Below are 18,941 nucleotides of genomic sequence, written 5' to 3'. Positions count from 1 at the left end.
ATATTTTTATTAAACACACACAAGAATGGTGTATAGGTATACATGACAGGTATACACTTCTTATCTAAACATAAAAGAGCATACAGGAACAACAAGACCCAGAGTTCTGGGTGCAGAACAAATAATACAGAACACGACATACAAAACAAGGACACGTAGAAAGAAAGAGGGAAGATGTCCCCCTATCCCCCTCCCAACTGCTCGGGTGGTAGGGCCAGCACACGCTGCCCAAAGGTAGATTAAAATTTTACCATTGCGAGTGCGTTAATAAGTACAAATTCACAGCGCCGACTCGTCCAAGTAGGAGAGGAAAGGCTGCCAGATTTTATCAAATGTTGATAATTTATTGTTCAGAATATATCTAATTCTTTCTAAGTGTACAGTGTTTGCCAATTCACTGAGCCATAATTTGGTGGAGGGCGCTTCCCTCCTTTTCCAAAACAACAAGATTAGTTTTTTTGCCGAGATGAGACCATACGAGATTAGTTGTTTTTGGGGGTTGGTTAATCTGTTTAGGGACTCAGATACTCCCAGGATTATCAGAAGCGGGTCTGGATCTATTGAAGTCTCCAAAACTTCAGAGAGGATCCTAAAAATTCCACACCAATAACCATGCAAGCTAGAGCATAGGGCAAAGCAGTGGAGTAGTGTACCCTGCGTAGCCTGACATTTATCACATGTAGGGGATGTATCAGGAAATATCCTATGCAGTTTAGTTTTGGAATAGTGTAATCTGTGTAATACCTTGAATTGTATGAGACGATGTCTGGAATTAATGGAGCATGTGTGGATATACTCCAAGCTCTCTTCCCAGTCTGCCACTGAGATGTCAGTCCCTAGTTCTTCCTCCCATTTTGCCTTGATGGCATCAGTAGAAGGTGTGCTAACAGATTGAAAAGCATCATATAGACGCGATATCAGTTTATCTGAGGTGGGGCATATTTTTATGCATCCGTCAAACATGGAAGGTTTAGCATTCCCAAATGTTGGGAGGTGTTTTCTAACGTAGTCTCTAATTTGTAGGTATCTGAAAAATTACTTCTGGGAAGATTATAAGTTTCCCTCAGCAGCTCAAAGGAAGCAAAGGTCCCTTCTATGTATAAATCCCCTATGGTGCTTATCCCCAACTCTCCCCATCGCTCAAAGGTGTTGTCAAGGTTAGAAGGGGCAAAGGAGGGATTCCTGGCGACAGGGAGCATGAATGACATTGGTCTGAGCTCAAAGTGGACTTTAATTTGCTTCCAGATTCGGACTGTGCTATGTATTATAGGATTGTTACAATAAAGTGACATCTCCAGATTGACAGGCGACAAAATCACAGCGCCAATAGAGAAGGGGTGACACTCCTCACGCTCCATACTAAGCCAGCTGGATGCCGGGAGTACGTCATCCAACAGAAACGTAACAATACGGAGGTTAGCGGCCCAGTAATAAAATATAAAATTTGGGAGAGACAATCCTCCTTCCGTCTTGGATTTACAGAGGTGTTTTTTACCTATCCTGTGTGTTTTATAATCCCAGATGAAAGGATTGATAATTGAGTCCAGTTGTTTATGAAAGGATTTAGGTATGAATACTGGGATGTTCTGATATAGGTAGAGCAGTTGTGGGAGGAAGACCATTTTAATGGCATTAATTCTTCCGAGCAGAGAAATTGGGAGAGTTCTCCAAAATAGTATGTTTGCTTTGAGTTTTTGTATCAGAGAGGGGAAATTCTCTTTAAATAGTAAGGAGTATTGTTTGGTAACTACAATTCCTAGGTAGGTAAATTTTTCTGAAGATAACTTAAATGGGAGATGTTCTAGCCAGGAGGTATTTTGCGACCGTATGGGCATTAATTCACTCTTGTTCCAATTTATTCTGTATCCCGAGAAGGTACCAAACAAATTGATCACATCAAGAATAGCTGGGATACTAGCCTGGGGTTCTGTTACATAGAGGAGGATGTCATCTGCGTATAGGGAGATCTTATTTAGAGTATCTTTAGTATTATAGCCGTGTATTGCTGCATAAGATCTAATCGTCTGAGCGAGCGGTTCGATAATTAGGGGCGAAGAGCATAGGCGACAGCGCACAACCCTGCCTTGTCCCCTGTTGAGGTTAAATCGGGCGACAATGATTGGTTAGTGAGTATTCTGGCACAGGGGTTCCTATATAAAAGCTGGATCCAATTTATGAACCTATCTCCAATATTAAATTTCTGTAGGACCTTGAATAGATAGGGCCACTCAACTTGGTCAAAGGCCTTTTCGGCGTCAAGAGATATGACGGCAAGGTCCACGTTGGTAACCTCTGAGAATACATAATATTGAAGAGGCGCCTGAGATTGAAGAATGAGTTTCTGTTAGGGATAAAGCCGGTCTGATCCGAATGGACCAATTTGCCAATTAAAGTGCTAAGCCTGTTAGCCAGCGTTTTTGCTAAAATCTTTTGGTCTGTATTAAGGAGAGATATTGGTCTGTATGACCCTACCTCTTCTGGATCTTTACCCTTCTTATGTATAACTGTAATGAACGCTTCGTCCAAAGTAGAAGGGAGAGCTCCATTCTCATTGGCCTGAATCAACATTTTGTGCAGATAGGGGAGAGCATGTTGCTGAATGTTTTATAGAATTCACCAGGGTATCCATCTGGGCCCGGGGTCTTGCCACTCTTTAGAGATTTAATTGTTTCTCGGATTTCATCAAGAGATATTTCCTTATTCAGGAAGTTAGAATCTTCCTGGTTCAGGGCAGGAAGATTACAGTCCTCCAAAAATGTTTGCATAATTAAGGGGTTAGGATCCGCTTTAGATGTATATAGAGTCTCATAAAACTGCCGGAATCTGTCATTGATGTCTTTGGGGAAGAGAGTAATTCCCCAGATGCAGATTTAACCCTGTGAATCATTCGGTCACTCACATTTTTTTTCGAAGTTGTCTGGCGAGTAATTTGTGTGGTTTGTCACCAAACTCAAAATATTTTTGCTTGGCATAGAGAAAAGATTTAGCGATTTTAGCTGAGAGAATCTGATTATATTCAAATTTTAAAGAGGTAATTTTTTTATGTTTCTCCATAGATGGGTGGCTAGCATTCTCCCTATCCAGTAAGTGAATTTGTCCCTCTAGTTCTTCCAGTTTTTCTCTGTTTTGCCTACTCCTGGCAGCCTGAAAGGAGATGATACAGCCTCTCAGATACGCCTTCAGTGTTTCCCACAATAATGCTGGGGAGGTCTCTGTGTTGTCGTTGGTATCAAAGAAAAATGTAATTTGGTCTTTAAGATATTCACAGAATGTTGGTTCTGTGAGGAGCTGAGGATTCAACCTCCAGACCCTCTCGTTTGGTACAATGTCACCCAATCTCAGGGAGAAGGTGAGTGGACTGTGGTCCGAGATTATAATATCATGATACCTCACATTACAGGTATAGGGGAGTAGTCTAGCGTCCAACAAAAAGTAGTCAATTCGAGTGTAAACCTTGTGAACATGAGAGTAAAAGGAGTATTCCTACCCGTAGGGTTAGCGATCCTCCATATATCAAATAAGTTTGAATTTTTATGTAGGTATTCAAGAATTCGCTTGAATAGGAGGTAGGGGTTCGCCGGGTAGAGGATCTATCCAAATATTGGTCTAGCACACAGTTAAGGTCCCCTCCAATGACCAGGTTAGTATGGGAGATATCTGGAATCAGGGCAAGGACTCTTTTGAAAAAAGAGGGGTTGTCAATGTTTGGCCCATAGATATTTAGTAGAGTTACTGAGGTAGAGTGGATTTCTCCTATTGCGATCACATACCGACCTCTTTATCCGCAATAGTGGTTTTATGTAGAAAGGGAATTCCTTTCCGTACCAGAATCGCTGTGCCTCTCGTTTTGGCAGAGAGGTTAGAGTGATACACTTGCCCCACCCACCTACACCTAAGTCTGCTATGAGAGTTATTCTTCAGATGGGTTTCTTGCAAAAATATAATATCAGACGAGAGTGCTTTCAAGTGGGCTAGGACCTTGCCCCTCTTAATTGGTTCGTTTAAACCCTTGACATTCCAGGAAGTGAATGTAAGCCCCACCCTCCTCTCGTTTGTAGTTCCTATGGTGGCCTGCATATCATGTAACTTGATAAAAAGGTAAGAAAGCGCACCAAACCATCACGATCAGCATATGTAGCACCCACACCCGAGCAGTATCCAACCCACCCCCCCCCCTGCAAGCACCTTTACTTCCCCCTGTTCCCCTAATTTCCACAACACTTACCCCCCCCATCAACCCACCTTTAACAGGAATGTACAAACAGGAGAGAAAAAAAAGGAAAAATAAAAATAATAAACACATTGTCTGGCCGATGCCAAAAAAGCACGGCGCGACCTCGAACCAGAGGTAAAACAAAAATAAAATCCCAACTATACGTTCACCTCTCACTATCCTAGAACTTCTACTAACATATGAACTGAGGAGGCTCCCGCGAGTTAAGTGTTCAGTTAGCATCTAATAAACCTAAACCGAATAAGTTGCAACTTAAACATATTGCGCATTTAAGCGTCATCCTGGGTCAATCCCAGAAATAAGCAAGATATAGCCTCGAGATAATATTGCTAAGCACTGCCGGTCAAAAAATAAACCATCCGCAACCGACCTAGTCAGCCGTACCTTTACATACTGTGGGTCAGGAGATCGGAACAAGGATTTGTTAAATTAAACGTTCCCCCAATTTAAAAAAAAAATATGTTTAATAAAAAATAAGTAAAAATATATATCTTATATATATATATATATATATATATATATATACACATACACACATACATACACCTATACACATATATATACACACATACACATGCATACACACACACACACACACACACACACACACACATATATACATACATACATACATACACACACCCATATATATATACACACACACATATACACACATATACACACACACACCCATATATATATATATACATACACACACCCATATATGTATACATACATACATATACACACACACACACACACACACACACACACACACACACACACACACACACACACACACACACACACACACACACACACACATATATATATATATATATATACACACACACATATACACACACACACACACACACACATATATACATACACACATACACACACCCATATATATATACATACACCCACACACATCCATACATATACATGTATGTATACATACCCACACAAAAAAATCATATATAAAAATATATATTTAAAGAATATGTATATACATCCATATGCACACATACACATACAAACATTCATACCCCAGAATAACAATCTACACTGATTTAAAATATACACATACATAATACTAAAGTGCTAAGAGAAAATAGTAATAAAGTACAAATAGTAATTATATTTACGCACACCTACACATACATAAGCACTACAGAGGGCTGGTGGGACTCTAGTCGGGAGAGAGGCCCACGGCCAGACAAAGGCAGAACGGCACAAAACATCAACTTGCTAACCAGGCGTCTGCCCCCTCCCAACCATCACCCCCAGTCCCCTGCAAGCAATAAATAAATGGTATGGTAGTAAGAGTGATGTAAGGATTGTAAAATAAATAACGAAACAAAACAAAAGTGGGGAATATAAGTATATCCGTCCGAAGGTGTCAGTGATCAAACCTGGAAGTAAAAAATATGCATCGCTGAGCACAGCCGGGATGAAAGTGAATTTAACGTTAAATGAGAGCTCTGACCGCCATCCATTGGTCTGCTCAGCGTCTTACATGCTCGGTAGCCCTTGTTGAGCCCGTTTAATACGTTTTCACCCAATATGGTATAGTATGGATTCGAGTCCATGAGCAGACCCTAACACGCACTAACAAGGCACTCTAACCTGTACGGGGGATTGGTGTATATCCCTGGATAAACTTCTCTGCGTCCAAAACCGAGGAGAGCCAAATCTTCTCACCGGAAGGCGGGGTAATTCTTAGTCTTGCAGGGAAGAGTAAGGCTGGGCGAAGATGGAGTTTGTAGAGTTTAGTCATGACATCTCTGTAGTCGGCGCGATGCTTTGCCACATCGGGCGCATAATCCTCATAGACACGGAATGGATGCCCTTTATGTGACAGGTTGCCCCTCATTCGAGCTTCACGCAGGATAAGATCCTTGGTCTTGAAACTGTGACAGCAGATTATTACTGGGCGAGGACGTTGGCCTGGTCCAGGCACTGGGACAAGGGAGCGATGTGCGCGATCCAGCTGGGGATCCGAATCCAAAACATCCGATCCCATTGCATCCTTCAGTAGCTTGGCGAAGAAGTCGGTAGGGCGAGAGCCCGCCTCTATCCCCTCTGCCAGACCAACAACGCGAAGGTTATTACGTCTGGATCGGCCCTCCAGGTCCACCACTTTCACAGAAAGCCTCTGCACAGTATCCTGCAATGACGAGCATAGCTTCTCTAACTCGTCGATCCTACCAGCGTTGAATTCAGAAGCTTTCTCAAGGTCCACAATACTCTGGCCATGCGAAGCGACCGTTCGAATGACGCTCTCGATTTTGGTGTCCAGCTCAGCAATAGTGGCCTTAAGATCCTCAGCTATAGCAACACGTAGCTCCCCCAAAGCCCGGGTAAGTTCTGTAAGTGTCACGTTGTTGCATGTGCCTCCCGCCATGTCTGTCTCGTTGTTTAGTGGGGAGTAGGCCTCCGCTGTGGATTTATTGTCCTTTGGTCGCTTATTACTCGGCATTTTCATATAAAAGTTACAATCTTGTATTAGAAAGAAACGTTTGTTGTAAAAAGTGAATAAAGTAGGTTAAATTAGATTATTTTGCAAAAAGTTGCAGGAGCCTCTCACGCACAGCCGTTCACTCCAACATGCTAGCTCCGCCCCAGATTTTCACCTTGTCAACCTTACAGTTAACTAGTCCAACGCTCTAACCACCTACCTCTCATTGCACTCCACGAGGAGCCTGCCTGTTACGCGAATGCAGTAGAAGCCAAGGTAATTCGCAAGCTAGCATTAAACTTATCTTATAAAAAAAAATCAATCAATCATAATCACTAGTTATAACTACACATGGTTGATGATATTACTCGTTTATTGAGCGTGTCCTGCGTTGCATAAAATCGATGCAATGCTGGGGGATGATTTAACAAAAGCGCATTTGCGAAAAAAGCACAATCGTTGGACGACTGTACCTAACCATAAACACCAATGCCTTTCTTAAAATCAATACACAGAAGTATGTATTTTTTAAACCTGCATATTTAGCTAAAAGAAATCCAGGTTAACAGGCTATATTAACCAAGTGAAATTGTGTCATTGTGTCATTTCTCTTACCCTGAGTCAGGGTATATGCAACAGTTTGGGCAGCCTGGCTCATTGCGAACTAATTTGCCAGAATTTTACGTAATTATGACATAACATTGAAGGTTGTGCAATGTAACAAGAATATTTAGACTTAGGGATGCCACCCGTTAGATAAAATACCGAACGGTTCCGTATTTCACTGAAATAATAAACATTTTGTTTTCAAATTGATCGTTTCCGGATTCGACCATATTAATGACCAAAGGTTCGTATTTCTGTGTGTTATTATGTTATAATTAAGTCTATGATTTGATAGAGCAGTCTGACTGAGCAATGGTAGGCAGCAGCAGGCTCGTAAGCATTCATTCAAACAACACTTTTGTGCATTTTGCCAGCAGCTCTTCGCAAGCACAGCGCTGTTTATGACTTCAAGCCTATCAGTCTAATGGCTGGTGTAACCGATGTGAAACGGCTAGCTAGTTAGCTGGGTGTGCGCTAATAGCGTTTCAAATGTCACTCACTCTGAGACTTGGAGTAGTTGTTCCCCTTCATCTGCAAGGGCCGTGGCTTTTGTGGAGCGATGGGTAACGCTGCTTCGAGTGTGGCTGTTGTCGATGTGTTCCTGGTTCGAGCCCAGGTAGGGGTGAGGAGAGGGACGGAAGCTATACTGTTACACTGGCAATACTATAGTGCCTATAAGAACATCCAATAGTCAAAGTGTCACGTTCTGACCACAGTTCTGTTATTTTATTCTTTGTTTTAGTATGGTCAGGGCGTGAGTTGGGGTGGGCAGTCTGTTTGTTTTTCTATGTTGGTTTTTGTGTTCGGCCTAGTATGGTTCTCAATCAGAGGCAGGTGTCGTTAGTTGTCTCTGATTGAGAATCATACTTAGGTAGCCTGGGTTTCACTTTTGGTGGGTGGGTGTTTGTTTCCATGTGAGTGTTTGGGCCACACGGTACTGTTTCGTTTTGTTCACATCATTTATTGTTTTGTTCCAGTGTTCAGTTTGTTTATTAAAAAAGACATGAACACTTACCACGCTGCACTCCTCTCTATCCCCAGACGACATCCGTACACAAAGGTATATGAAATACAAATGGTATAGAGAGAAATAGTCCTATAAATACTAGATTAACTACAACCTAAAAACCTCTTACCTTGGAATATTGAAGTCTCATGTTAAAGGGAACCACCAACTTTCACATGTTCTCATGAGCAAGGAACTCAAACGTTAGCTTTTTTACATGGCACATATTGCACATATGCACATATTGCACATATTGCACTTACTTCTCCAACACTTAGTTTTTGCATTATTTAAACCAAATTGAAAATTTTTCATTATTTATTTGAGGCTAAATGGATTTTTATTGATGTATTATATTAAGTTAAAATAAGTGTTCTTTCGGTATTGTTGTAATTGTCATTATTACAAATACATTTTTAAAAAATTGGCCGATTTAATCGGTATTGGCTTTTTTGGTCCTCCAATAATCGGTATCGGCGTTGGAAAATCATAATCGGCCGACCTCTAGTTAGGATGCTCTCTATGCTGCAGCTGTATAAATCCTTTTGAGGATCTGAGGACCCATGCCAAATCTTCAGTCTCCTGAGGGGGGAAAAGGTGTTGTCGTGCTCTCTTCACAACTGTCTTGGTGTGCTTGAACCATGTTAGTTTGGTGATGTGGACGCCAAGGAACTTGAAGCTCTCAACCTGTGCCACTACAGCCCCGTCGATGAGAATGGGGGCATGCTCGGTCCTCCTTCTCCTGTAGTCCACAATCATCTCTTTTGTCTTGATTACATTGAGGGAGAGGTTGTTGTCCTGGCACCACACAGCCTGTTCTCTGACCTTCTCCCTATAGGCAGTCTCGTCTGTGATCAGGCCTACCACTGTTGTGTCATCAGTAAACGTATTGATGGTGTTGGAGTCGTGCCTGGCCGTGCAGTCATGAGTGAACTGGGAGTACAGGAGGGGACTGAGCACGCACTCCTGAGGGGCCCCCATGTTGAGGATCAGCGTGGCAGATGTGTTGTTACCTACCCTTACCACCTGGGGGCGGCTCGTCAGGAAGTCCAGGATCCAGTTGTAGACGGACGTGTTTAGTCCCAGGGTCCTTAGCTTAGTGATGAGCTTTGTGGGCACTATGGTGTTGAATTCTGAGCTGTAGTCAATGAATAGCATTTTCACATCGGTGTTACTTTTGTCCAGGTGGGAAAGGGCAGTGTGGAGTGCAATAGAGATGGCGTCATCTGTGGATCTGTTGGGGCGGCATGCAAATTGGAGTGGGTCTAGGGTTTCTGGTATAATGGTGTTGATGTGAGTCATGACCAGCCTTTCGAAAGCATTTCATGGCTACAGATGTGAGTGCTACAGGTCGGTAGTCATTTAGGCAGGTTACCTTAGTGTTCTTGTGCACAGGGACTATGGTGGTCTGCTTGAAGCATGTTGGTATTACAGACTCAGACAGGGAGAGGTTAAAAATGTCAGTGAAGACACTTTCCGGTTGGTCAGCGCATGCTCGGAGTACACATCCGGGTAATCTGTCTGGCCCTGTGCCTTGTGAATGTTGACCTGTTTAAAGGTCTTATTCACATCGGCTACATGAGAGCGTGATCACACAGTCATCCGGAACAGCTACCTGTCTCGAAGCGAGCATGGTAGGCTGGTAGGCTTGTGTCACCGGGCAACTCTCGGCCGTGCTTCCCTTTTGTAGTCCGTAATAGTTTGCAAGCCCTGCCACATCCGACGAGCATCGGAGCCGGTGTGGTACGATTGGATGTTAGTCTTGTATTAACGCTTTGCTTGTTTGATGGTTCGTTGGAGGGCATAGCGGGATTTCTTATATGCTTCCGGCTTTGAGTCCCGCTCCTTGAAAGCGACAGCTCTCCCCTTTAGCTCACTGCAAATGTTGCTTGTAAATCCATGGCTTCTGGTTGGCGTATGTGCAAACAGTCACTGTGGGGACGACGTCCTCGGTGCCCTTATTGATAAAGCCAGTGACTGATGTTTTGTACTCCTCAATGCCATCGGAAGAATCCCGGAACATATTCCAGTCTGTGCTAGCAAAACAGTCCTGTAGCTTAGCATCTGCTTCATCTGACCACTTTTTTTATAGACCGAGTCACTGGTGCTTCCAGCTTTAAATTTAGCTTGTAAGCTGGAATCAGGAGGGTAGAGTTATTGTCAGATTTGCCAAATGGAATGCAAGGGAGAGCTTTGTACGCATCTCTGCGTGAGGATTTAAAGTGGTCTTTTTCCCTCTGGTTGCACATTTAACCAGAAATTATGTAAAACTTATTTATTTGAATTTGTCCATGATTTCATCTGTCCATGTTCAAAGTTAAGCCGGCTTTTCCCATCTTCTGCAATGCTAAAAGGCAGACCGTTGAAGTAGTAATGTCCAGAAGGTGTGATGAAGGTTGTTAGCTTAACTGACTCCTTGGCTAGCGGAATCTGCCAGAAGCTCATGTCCGTGTTGAGCTTGCTGAAGATCTTCGCCCCGGCTAATGAGCCAAGGGTCTGTTCGACAGTGGGAAGTATGTATTTTTCTCATTGAGACGGGTAAAATCGACACATATCCACACGTCCCAGTTCTTCTTTGGGACAACCACCATGCCGGCTCACCAGTCCGTGGGCTCCTCCACTCTGGTAGCAGCCTTGAACCCTTGCTTGCACACTAGTTCTTTCTTGACTTTTGGCAGCAATGTCAGAGGAATCCGTCATGCAGTGAATAGGGCTCTGCGCCAGGTTTCAGCTTGATGGTATATGGTTGTTGTACTGTGCCAAGACCGCTGCACAGCTTTGGATAGCTTTCTTTCAGTGTTTGTAAATTAATGCTGTCAGAGTCGAGCTACTAGCTCGTGCTTTGTGATCGCTGGTCTGCCTAGTAAAGCTGTGTGTAGATCTCTGATGACATACACGTCCTCCAGTGTCTCCTTTTCTCCTTTTCATAGAACCACACTTGCGATGCCGATCACGTCCAGCGGCACTCTTCCTGGTCCTAGCAGAGGCAACAATGTCTATTTTAAATTTCACATTTCTGTTCATCACTTGAATGTCAATCATCCTGCTCCTATATTGTTCCCCGGAAAATGCTATCATCCTTTTCTTTGAACCTTGTTTACGGCTCTTAATGACACGTTGGTAATGTCCTTTTTTTCCCAAAGGAATGACGCACTACTTCATTAGCTGCACACTGTGCTCTTGGATGGGCAAGGATTTTGACACAGTTTTGACACTTGACTGCTTTTTGTCATTAGCGTTTTCATGGCTAGCTTTCTCATGCTGGAATTTCTGTTTCCACTGGCTGCCTTTCTGCATAACTCTATCCACTGGGCACAATAAAGAATGCAAGAAATCCATACTGTTTTTGCTCGAGGTTGTTTAGGTTTAGACCCCTCAAAACGTAATCTGCTTCGTCGCCCGTACAGTACATACAGTAGAGTGTTTACCTGGTTTTTCTCGGTAGATGTGTGAAGATTACTCGCCTGACGAAAGCGCTTGAACCTCCTAAGCAATTTGATCCATGCTTGAGGTTTAGAAAAATCTAACGTCTCCGGCGGTTATATGTTAAATGTAAGGCTTGGGCCTGTATGCGCGAGTATCTGTGACCCTCCCGCTGCACTTTGCATGGGTGGCTGGCCTCTTCCCACTACTGCCGGTGGCTACTGTGCTTCTCCTGCGACGTCTTCCATGCCTAATAGCCTCCTCGATTTTCTTCCCAAAACTTTTCAACCAGGTACTGTAAGCTAAACTCTGTTAGTAAATACACTCGTTCATGTTGTGTAATCAAACTTGTCTGTACGTGAGTAAAATAACTACTAACGGTGTATCTTTATGAAGGCACATTTATTGCTAACTTCACATTACAAGCCACATGAGAGAGAGTGATGCATTCCTCGTGAACCCCTACATTCACCAGGTCATCATTAGCATATGGCCAATCAGGATGCAATATGCAAATAGCACCCCAATCACATTATCTTACTTTTCAACTCATTTGACCAAATTTTCAGCCTGGTTTCAGACTAGACGTAACATAGTAAATTAAAATCCTGGACACTCAAATTAGTATGGAATGTTACATTTGGTATGGTTACATAAGACAAAAAAGGCAAAAAAACTAAAGGAGGGTGATTGGTCAGAATGGGTGGGCATATAACGTGAATGTCTAGCAACCCAACATTTCAACCACTTAGTACTTTTTCGCATATTTGTAACTACATATCATGTTAGTTAACCCTTCTCCTAACCAATGTTCCCTCAAAAAAAATAATCGCTTAGTAGATTTCAGGTCTACTGAGCGCAAAACTTGAACGTTGTGAAAGTTCTGTGCAACATCCGGTGCGCGTTTACTGTGAACACTGAGTCAACTAGACTACTGTGGCTATTTGATCATAAGGCAGGCCTACCAGAGTGGCCTATCATCAATGGAGAAAATGCATCCCATAACATTTTAACATAAATGACACAGCTGTTCTATCGTTCAGCCTACAGTAGCAACCAATGTGTGGTTTCATGTTTTGAGAAGAAAAAAAACATGCAGGGCTTGACATTAACCTGTTTAACCACTTGTCCTTCAGGCAAAATAAAATGTATCATTATTCCCTTACCATTATTACAGAGAATCATACAAATTATGCTACCCAGTTTATTCAAGCCCGTCTCAAAATACAACCCTTCCCCTTTAAGACAAAAATAGCTCTTCACCTGACTTGCTTTTCAAAGATGTCTAGAAATGCACACATTTTGTGCACTTGTAGGAAGCAATCACTCCTCCATTGCTGACTACAAATTATAACTGGGCAAAAAACTCACTAACTAGGAAAGGATATGTACAAATGTGCACACATACAGTTGAAGTCGGAAGTTTACATACTCAGGTTAGAGTCAATAAACCCGTTTTTCAACCACTCCACAAATTTCTTGTTAACAAGCTATAGTTTTGACAAGTCGGTTAGGACATCTACTTTGTGCACGACACAAGTAATTTTTCCAACAATTGTTTACAGACAGATTATTTCACTTATATTTCACTGTATCACAATTCCAGTGGGTCAGAAGTTTGCATACACTATGTTGACTGTGCCTTTAAACAGCTTGGAAAATTCCAGAAATTGATGTCATGGCTTTAGAAGCTTCTGATAGGCTAATTGACATCATTTGAGTCAATTGGAGATGTGGATGTATTTTAAGGCCTACCTTCACACTCAGTGCGTCTTTGCTTGACATCATGGAAAAATCTAAAGAAATCTCAGAAAAGACCTCAGGAAAAAAATGTAGACCTCCACAAGTCTGGTTAATCCTTGGGAGCAATTTCCAAACGCCCGAAGGTACCACGTTCATCGGTACAAACAATAGTACGCAAGTATAAACACCATGGGACCACGCAACCGTCATACTGCTCAGGAAGGAGACGCATTCTGTCTCCTAGAGATGAATGTACTCTGGTGCGAAAAGTGCAAATCAATCCCAGAACAACAGCAAAGGACCTTGTGAAGATGCTGGAGGAAACGGTACAGAAGTATCTATATCCACAGTAAAACAAGTCTTATATTGACATAACCTGAAAGGCCGCTCAGCAAGGAAGAAGCCACTGCTCCAAAGCCGCCATAAAAAAGCCAGACTATGGTTTTCAACTGAACATGAGGACAAAGATCATACTTTTTGGAGAAATGTACTCTGGTCTGATGAAACAAAAATGGAACTGTTTGGCCATAATGACCATAGTTATGTTGCAAGCCGAAGAACACCATCCCAACCATGAAGCACTTCACAAAATAGATGGCATCATGAGGCAGGAAAATGATGTGGATATATTGAAGCAACTTCTCAAGACATCAGTCAGGAAGTTAAAGCTTGGTCGCAAATGAACAAGGACTCCAAGCATACTTCCAAAGTCGTGGCAAAATGGCTTAAGGACAACAAAGTCAAGGTATTGGAGTGGCCATCACAAAGCCCCGACCTCAATCCTATAGAAGATTTGTGGGCAGAACAGAAAAAGCGTGTGCAAGCAAGGAGGCCTAAAAAACCTGACTCAGTTACACCAGCTCTGTCAGGAGGAATGGGACAAAATTCACCCAACTTATTGTGGGAAGCTTGTGGAAGGCTACCTGAAACGTTTGACCGAAGTTAAACAATTGAAAGACAATGCTACCAAATACTAATTGAGTGTATATAAACTTCAGACCCACTGGGAATGTGATGAAATAAATAAAAGCTGAAATAAATATTGTTCTGACATTTCACATTCCTAAAATAAACTGGTTATCCTAACTGACCTAAGACAGGGAATTTTTACAAGGATTAAATGTCAGGAATTGTGAAAAACTGAGTTTTTAAATGTTTTTGGCTAAACTTCCGACTTCAACTGTAGCTACATGTAGCTTTCGCCTTGATCTCAAAACCAGCGCATCTACTCACGACCCCTGTAAAAACTGTCCAGGTCGAAGTGAATTTCACAGGTCCATATATATGGCAATGGTCTATTTGCATACATGTCTACTGCACATCTGATTGGTAATGGCACACCGGTCTGTGTAGAGTACATGCCTGAGTCGTGCCTGTCATTGCAAAAGACTTCTACTCCGATGTGTCTGTCTGCAACAAAATCTATCATATAGTTCGTTTTGCATACTAAGTCTTGCATAGTTAATTTTGTTTCGGTATGTTACATTGAAAGTGGCTTATATTGTGTTGATTCGATCACAATTCCCACAGTACAGTGAAACGTTGATAGTGTTAATAACTAAGGGGGAAAATTCTAGAAAGTTGAGTGAAGTTCAGTCTTGTGCTTTCCTGTCTACTATTAACACATGTAATTACTTGTCCTCTGATGCACTCATCACTTTCAAATGCACTCGTGCTGTCCAAATAGAAATTACCGCTGTCAGTTAAACAATCAATTATGTTTCTGTCTCTCCTGGTTGCTTTTGCTTCAGCATAATGACAACTTTATCACAGACAAAGGAAATCTTCCGGAGAGCAGACGCTGTGTGCTTCGACGTGGACAGCACTGTTATCAGAGAAGAAGGCATTGATGAGCTAGCCAAATTCTGCGGGGTTGGAGATGCTGTCACAGAAATGTATGTTGTGTAGCAATTCGTAATGATTTTAAGTGCGCTGAAATGCATGTTTCTTCTCTCCTTTCTTTATCTAGGCCCATCTACATTCCCCTGTACATTTCCCCGTGTCATAATTTTCTACGTGTTTCTTTCTAAATGTTAAATTTGCAACATATTTGTTGAGTACATTGAGTTTTTCTCATTTCAGGACTCGCAAGGCCATGGGGGGGTCAGTGACTTTTAAAACTGCTCTGACGGAGCGCCTGTCCATCATCCGATGCTCGAGGGAACAAGTGAACAAACTGATAACTGACCACCCTCCTCAGTTGACGGCAGGTATTAAGTAAGTGGTTGTTGATTTCAATTTGTCAGTCTTTTTTTCCCACTCAACACGATTTGATTATTAGCAGAGGCTATGGTAATTTGATCATAATACTCACATAAAAGGGTTGAACTAGTAGTCTCTTCAAGCTGGGCGTCTAACCTCAAGTTACACAATCGCTTATGAAACCTGTACTAATTTCTGCATGTTGTAGAATAAATGTACACATTTCTGTACATTGTCCAGGGAGCTTGTTGATACTTTGCACCAGCGCAACGTGAAGGTGTTCCTGGTGTCTGGCGGTTTCCACTGTATCGTGGAGCATGTCTCCACTCAACTCAACATTCCCCTCCATCACGTGTATGCCAACCGCCTCAAGTTCTACTTCAATGGTAAGATCAGAGCAGTATCAGAATCACCTCTCACACTGTGGAAAGGATGAAGTGTGGGTGATGACAGTATGATCATTCATGTTTTAATATTATTGGTTATTTTGGTTTGATGGCTGGAAGCAAAAACGGGTGGCCATCTTGTTACTCTGGTATCCCTGTACATTTGATATTGGCACTGACTCTGTATATAGCTTCCTCTCTTGTTTCTTAATTCTTGTTTGCTTTATTATATATATGTTTTATTTGTATTAGTTATACTATTTTGATATTGATTACTGCACTGTTGGGTAGAGCTTGCAAGTGAAGCATTTTACTGTACTTGTGACAATAAAACTCGAACTGGACTTCAGAGGGCTGGTTTCAAGCAAGCGTTAGATTGGCCTCTACAGGGAGGAATTCTTTACTAATTTGTTGTTCTATTTTCCCCCTAGGTGAGTTTGCTGGCTTTGACGAGACCCAGCCCACATCTGAGAGTAATGGGAAGGGGAAGGTGATCAGCATGCTCAAGAAGAAGCACGGCTTCAAGAATGTGGTGATGATCGGTGATGGAGCCACAGACCTGGAGGCCTGTCCCCCTGCAGTAAGTGTTGTCTTGTCAATACATTAAAAGACAGGTGGCAAGCTAGTATTTATAGCTGTTATTTATGTCATCTCCGGTTTTCTGTCATGGAATACTTTATTGTCCATTTTGTGGAGGAAATGTGTATTTTGTCTCTGTTCCCAACACCCCTAGACACCACAGAAACACGCACACAACACATTTTAGGTGGAACACAGAGTCAACAGCAGTGCAGTGCCTCTGGAGGAGCTAAGGGGGTTTAAGCACCTTTTTTAAAGCCGCAGTTGCAGGGGTGTATTCACTAGGAACCAAACAGAAGCAACTGGATTGAACCGGGGAGGAATTTACCTGAATTTGACGAATAGAAACTCATTTCCATTGCAAAACGTTTTGCTACGGTCTGCAACTAATGAATACATCCCAATACTAGATTGTCAGGTGTTAAAGGCAGCTATAATGTAAAGTAACACTGGAATAATGGACACTGGATGTCTTTTAATCTTTTAACCTCTACGGGATCGGCCCCCCCTGGCATGGCGGTTGAGCAAACATTACATTACATTTACATTACAAACCTAGGCTAATGTGATTCATGAGGTTGTAAGTAACAAAATAAAATCCCAGGACATAGACATATCTGATATGGGCAGAAAGCGTTGTTAATCTAACTACAACGGTCCAAATTACAGTAGCTATTACAGTGAAAGAATACCATGCCATTGTTTGAGGAAAGTGCACAATTATGAACTTAAATGTAGTAATAAACCAATTAGGCACATTTGGGCAGTCTTGATACAACATTTTGAACAAATATGCAATGGTTCATTGGATCAGTCTAAAACGTTGCACATACACTGCTGCCATCTAGTGGCCAAAATCTAAATGTAAATAATACATTATGGCCTTTCAAAGATGATGGTATAAAGAAAAATGTGTGTTTTTTTCTACGTGTTATCTTTTACCAGATCTAATGTGTTATATTCTCCTACATTAATTTCACATTTCCACAAACTTCCAAGTGTTTCCTTTCAAATGGTATCAATAATATGCATATCCTTGCCTCAGGTTCTGAGCTACAGCCAGTTAGATTTGGTTATATCATTTTAGGCAAAAATTGGGGGGAAAAGGGTCAGATCCATTAATTAAACAATTATCCTCACCACATTGATTTGTTTTTCAGAATGCATTCATTGGATTTGGTGGAAACGTGGTTAGGCAGCAAGTAAAGGAGAGAAGCTTGTGGTACGTCACAAGTTTTAGAGAGCTGCTACAAGAACTGGAGAAGATTTAACAACAAGGAAATACCATAACCTGAACCCTCTTACAACTATTGTTACTAATGCTAACATCAGTGTTTTATTTTCACCTAATGGTGTGCCTTTTATGGTTTTATCTAGTGCACAATATTTTTTCATTTCCAGTCAATAGATTTTTTTAAATGTTTACACTACAATAGTGTCTTCTTGGGTTTGACCCTTGTTGATTTTTATACTAGATAATACTAAAAAAAATAAAGTTATCCTTTTTCTGGAGGGTTTTGAGCAGGGTTGGAGTCCATTCGATTTCATTTCAGTATGTTCGTTTAATTCCTGAATTCAATTAATTGAATTGGAATTGAACCCAACCCTGGATTTGTGTTTTTTTTAACTGCACTTTTGTGGTTTTGTCCTTACGTCAAACTTTTGTGGGAAGGATAATAAAACTACTGCATTTTACAATATATGCCATTAAATGCCTTTATAGATGTAAATGTTTTGCAATTGACACTAATAATAGTAAGTGTAAAATGCAGTTCTGAGTATGTGTGGTCATTTACTTGTTTGTTTTCTTTGTGTCAACAGCACAACTGCCTCTGATAGTATCATCCACTAAACAATGGCATAACTACACAGTAAGCTCAAAGTATTGGGACAGGGACACATTTTTTGTTGCACTTTGGATTTGAAATGATACAATGACTAAAGTACAGACTGATCGCTTTAAATTGAAGGTACAGTGCCTTGCAAAAGTATTCGGCCCCCTTGAACTTTGCGACCTTTTGCCACATTTCAGGCTTCAAACATAAAGATATAAAACTGTATTTTTTTGTGAAGAATCAACAACAAGTGGGACACAATCATGAAGTGGAACTACATTTATTGGATATTTCAAACTTTTTAACATCAAAAACTGAAAAATTGGGCATGCAAAATTATTCAGCCCCTTTACTTTCAGTGCAGCAAACTCTCTCCAGAAGTTCAGTGAGGAGCTCTGAATGATCCAATGTTGACCTAAATGACTAATGATGATAAATACAATCCACCTGTGTGTAATCAAGT

The 18,941-nt window shown here is 41.6% G+C and overlaps 1 protein-coding gene across 3 annotated transcripts in view; it reads left to right on the top strand.

The window, feature by feature from the left end:
- The window catches only part of LOC118397405 (phosphoserine phosphatase-like), a 27,916-nt gene extending 9,502 nt beyond the window's left edge, over positions 1-18,414 (top strand). For all 3 annotated transcript variants that reach the window (XM_035792120.2, XM_035792118.2, XM_035792121.2), the window contains exons 2-6: positions 15,228-15,371; positions 15,559-15,693; positions 15,919-16,064; positions 16,496-16,644; positions 17,804-18,414. In XM_035792120.2, the coding sequence (XP_035648013.1) occupies positions 15,232-15,371; positions 15,559-15,693; positions 15,919-16,064; positions 16,496-16,644; positions 17,804-17,914 (681 nt within the window). In that variant the 5' untranslated portion in view covers positions 15,228-15,231 and the 3' untranslated portion in view covers positions 17,915-18,414. The remainder of the gene's footprint in view (positions 1-15,227; positions 15,372-15,558; positions 15,694-15,918; positions 16,065-16,495; positions 16,645-17,803) is intronic.
- The last annotated feature ends 527 nt before the right edge of the window (positions 18,415-18,941 follow it).

This window comes from Oncorhynchus keta, chromosome 18 (genome assembly GCF_023373465.1).
Source record: "Oncorhynchus keta strain PuntledgeMale-10-30-2019 chromosome 18, Oket_V2, whole genome shotgun sequence".
NCBI lineage: Eukaryota > Metazoa > Chordata > Actinopteri > Salmoniformes > Salmonidae > Oncorhynchus > Oncorhynchus keta.
The sequence above is the reverse complement of the archived record's forward strand: the minus strand, read 5'-3'. Positions and strand labels throughout refer to the sequence as shown.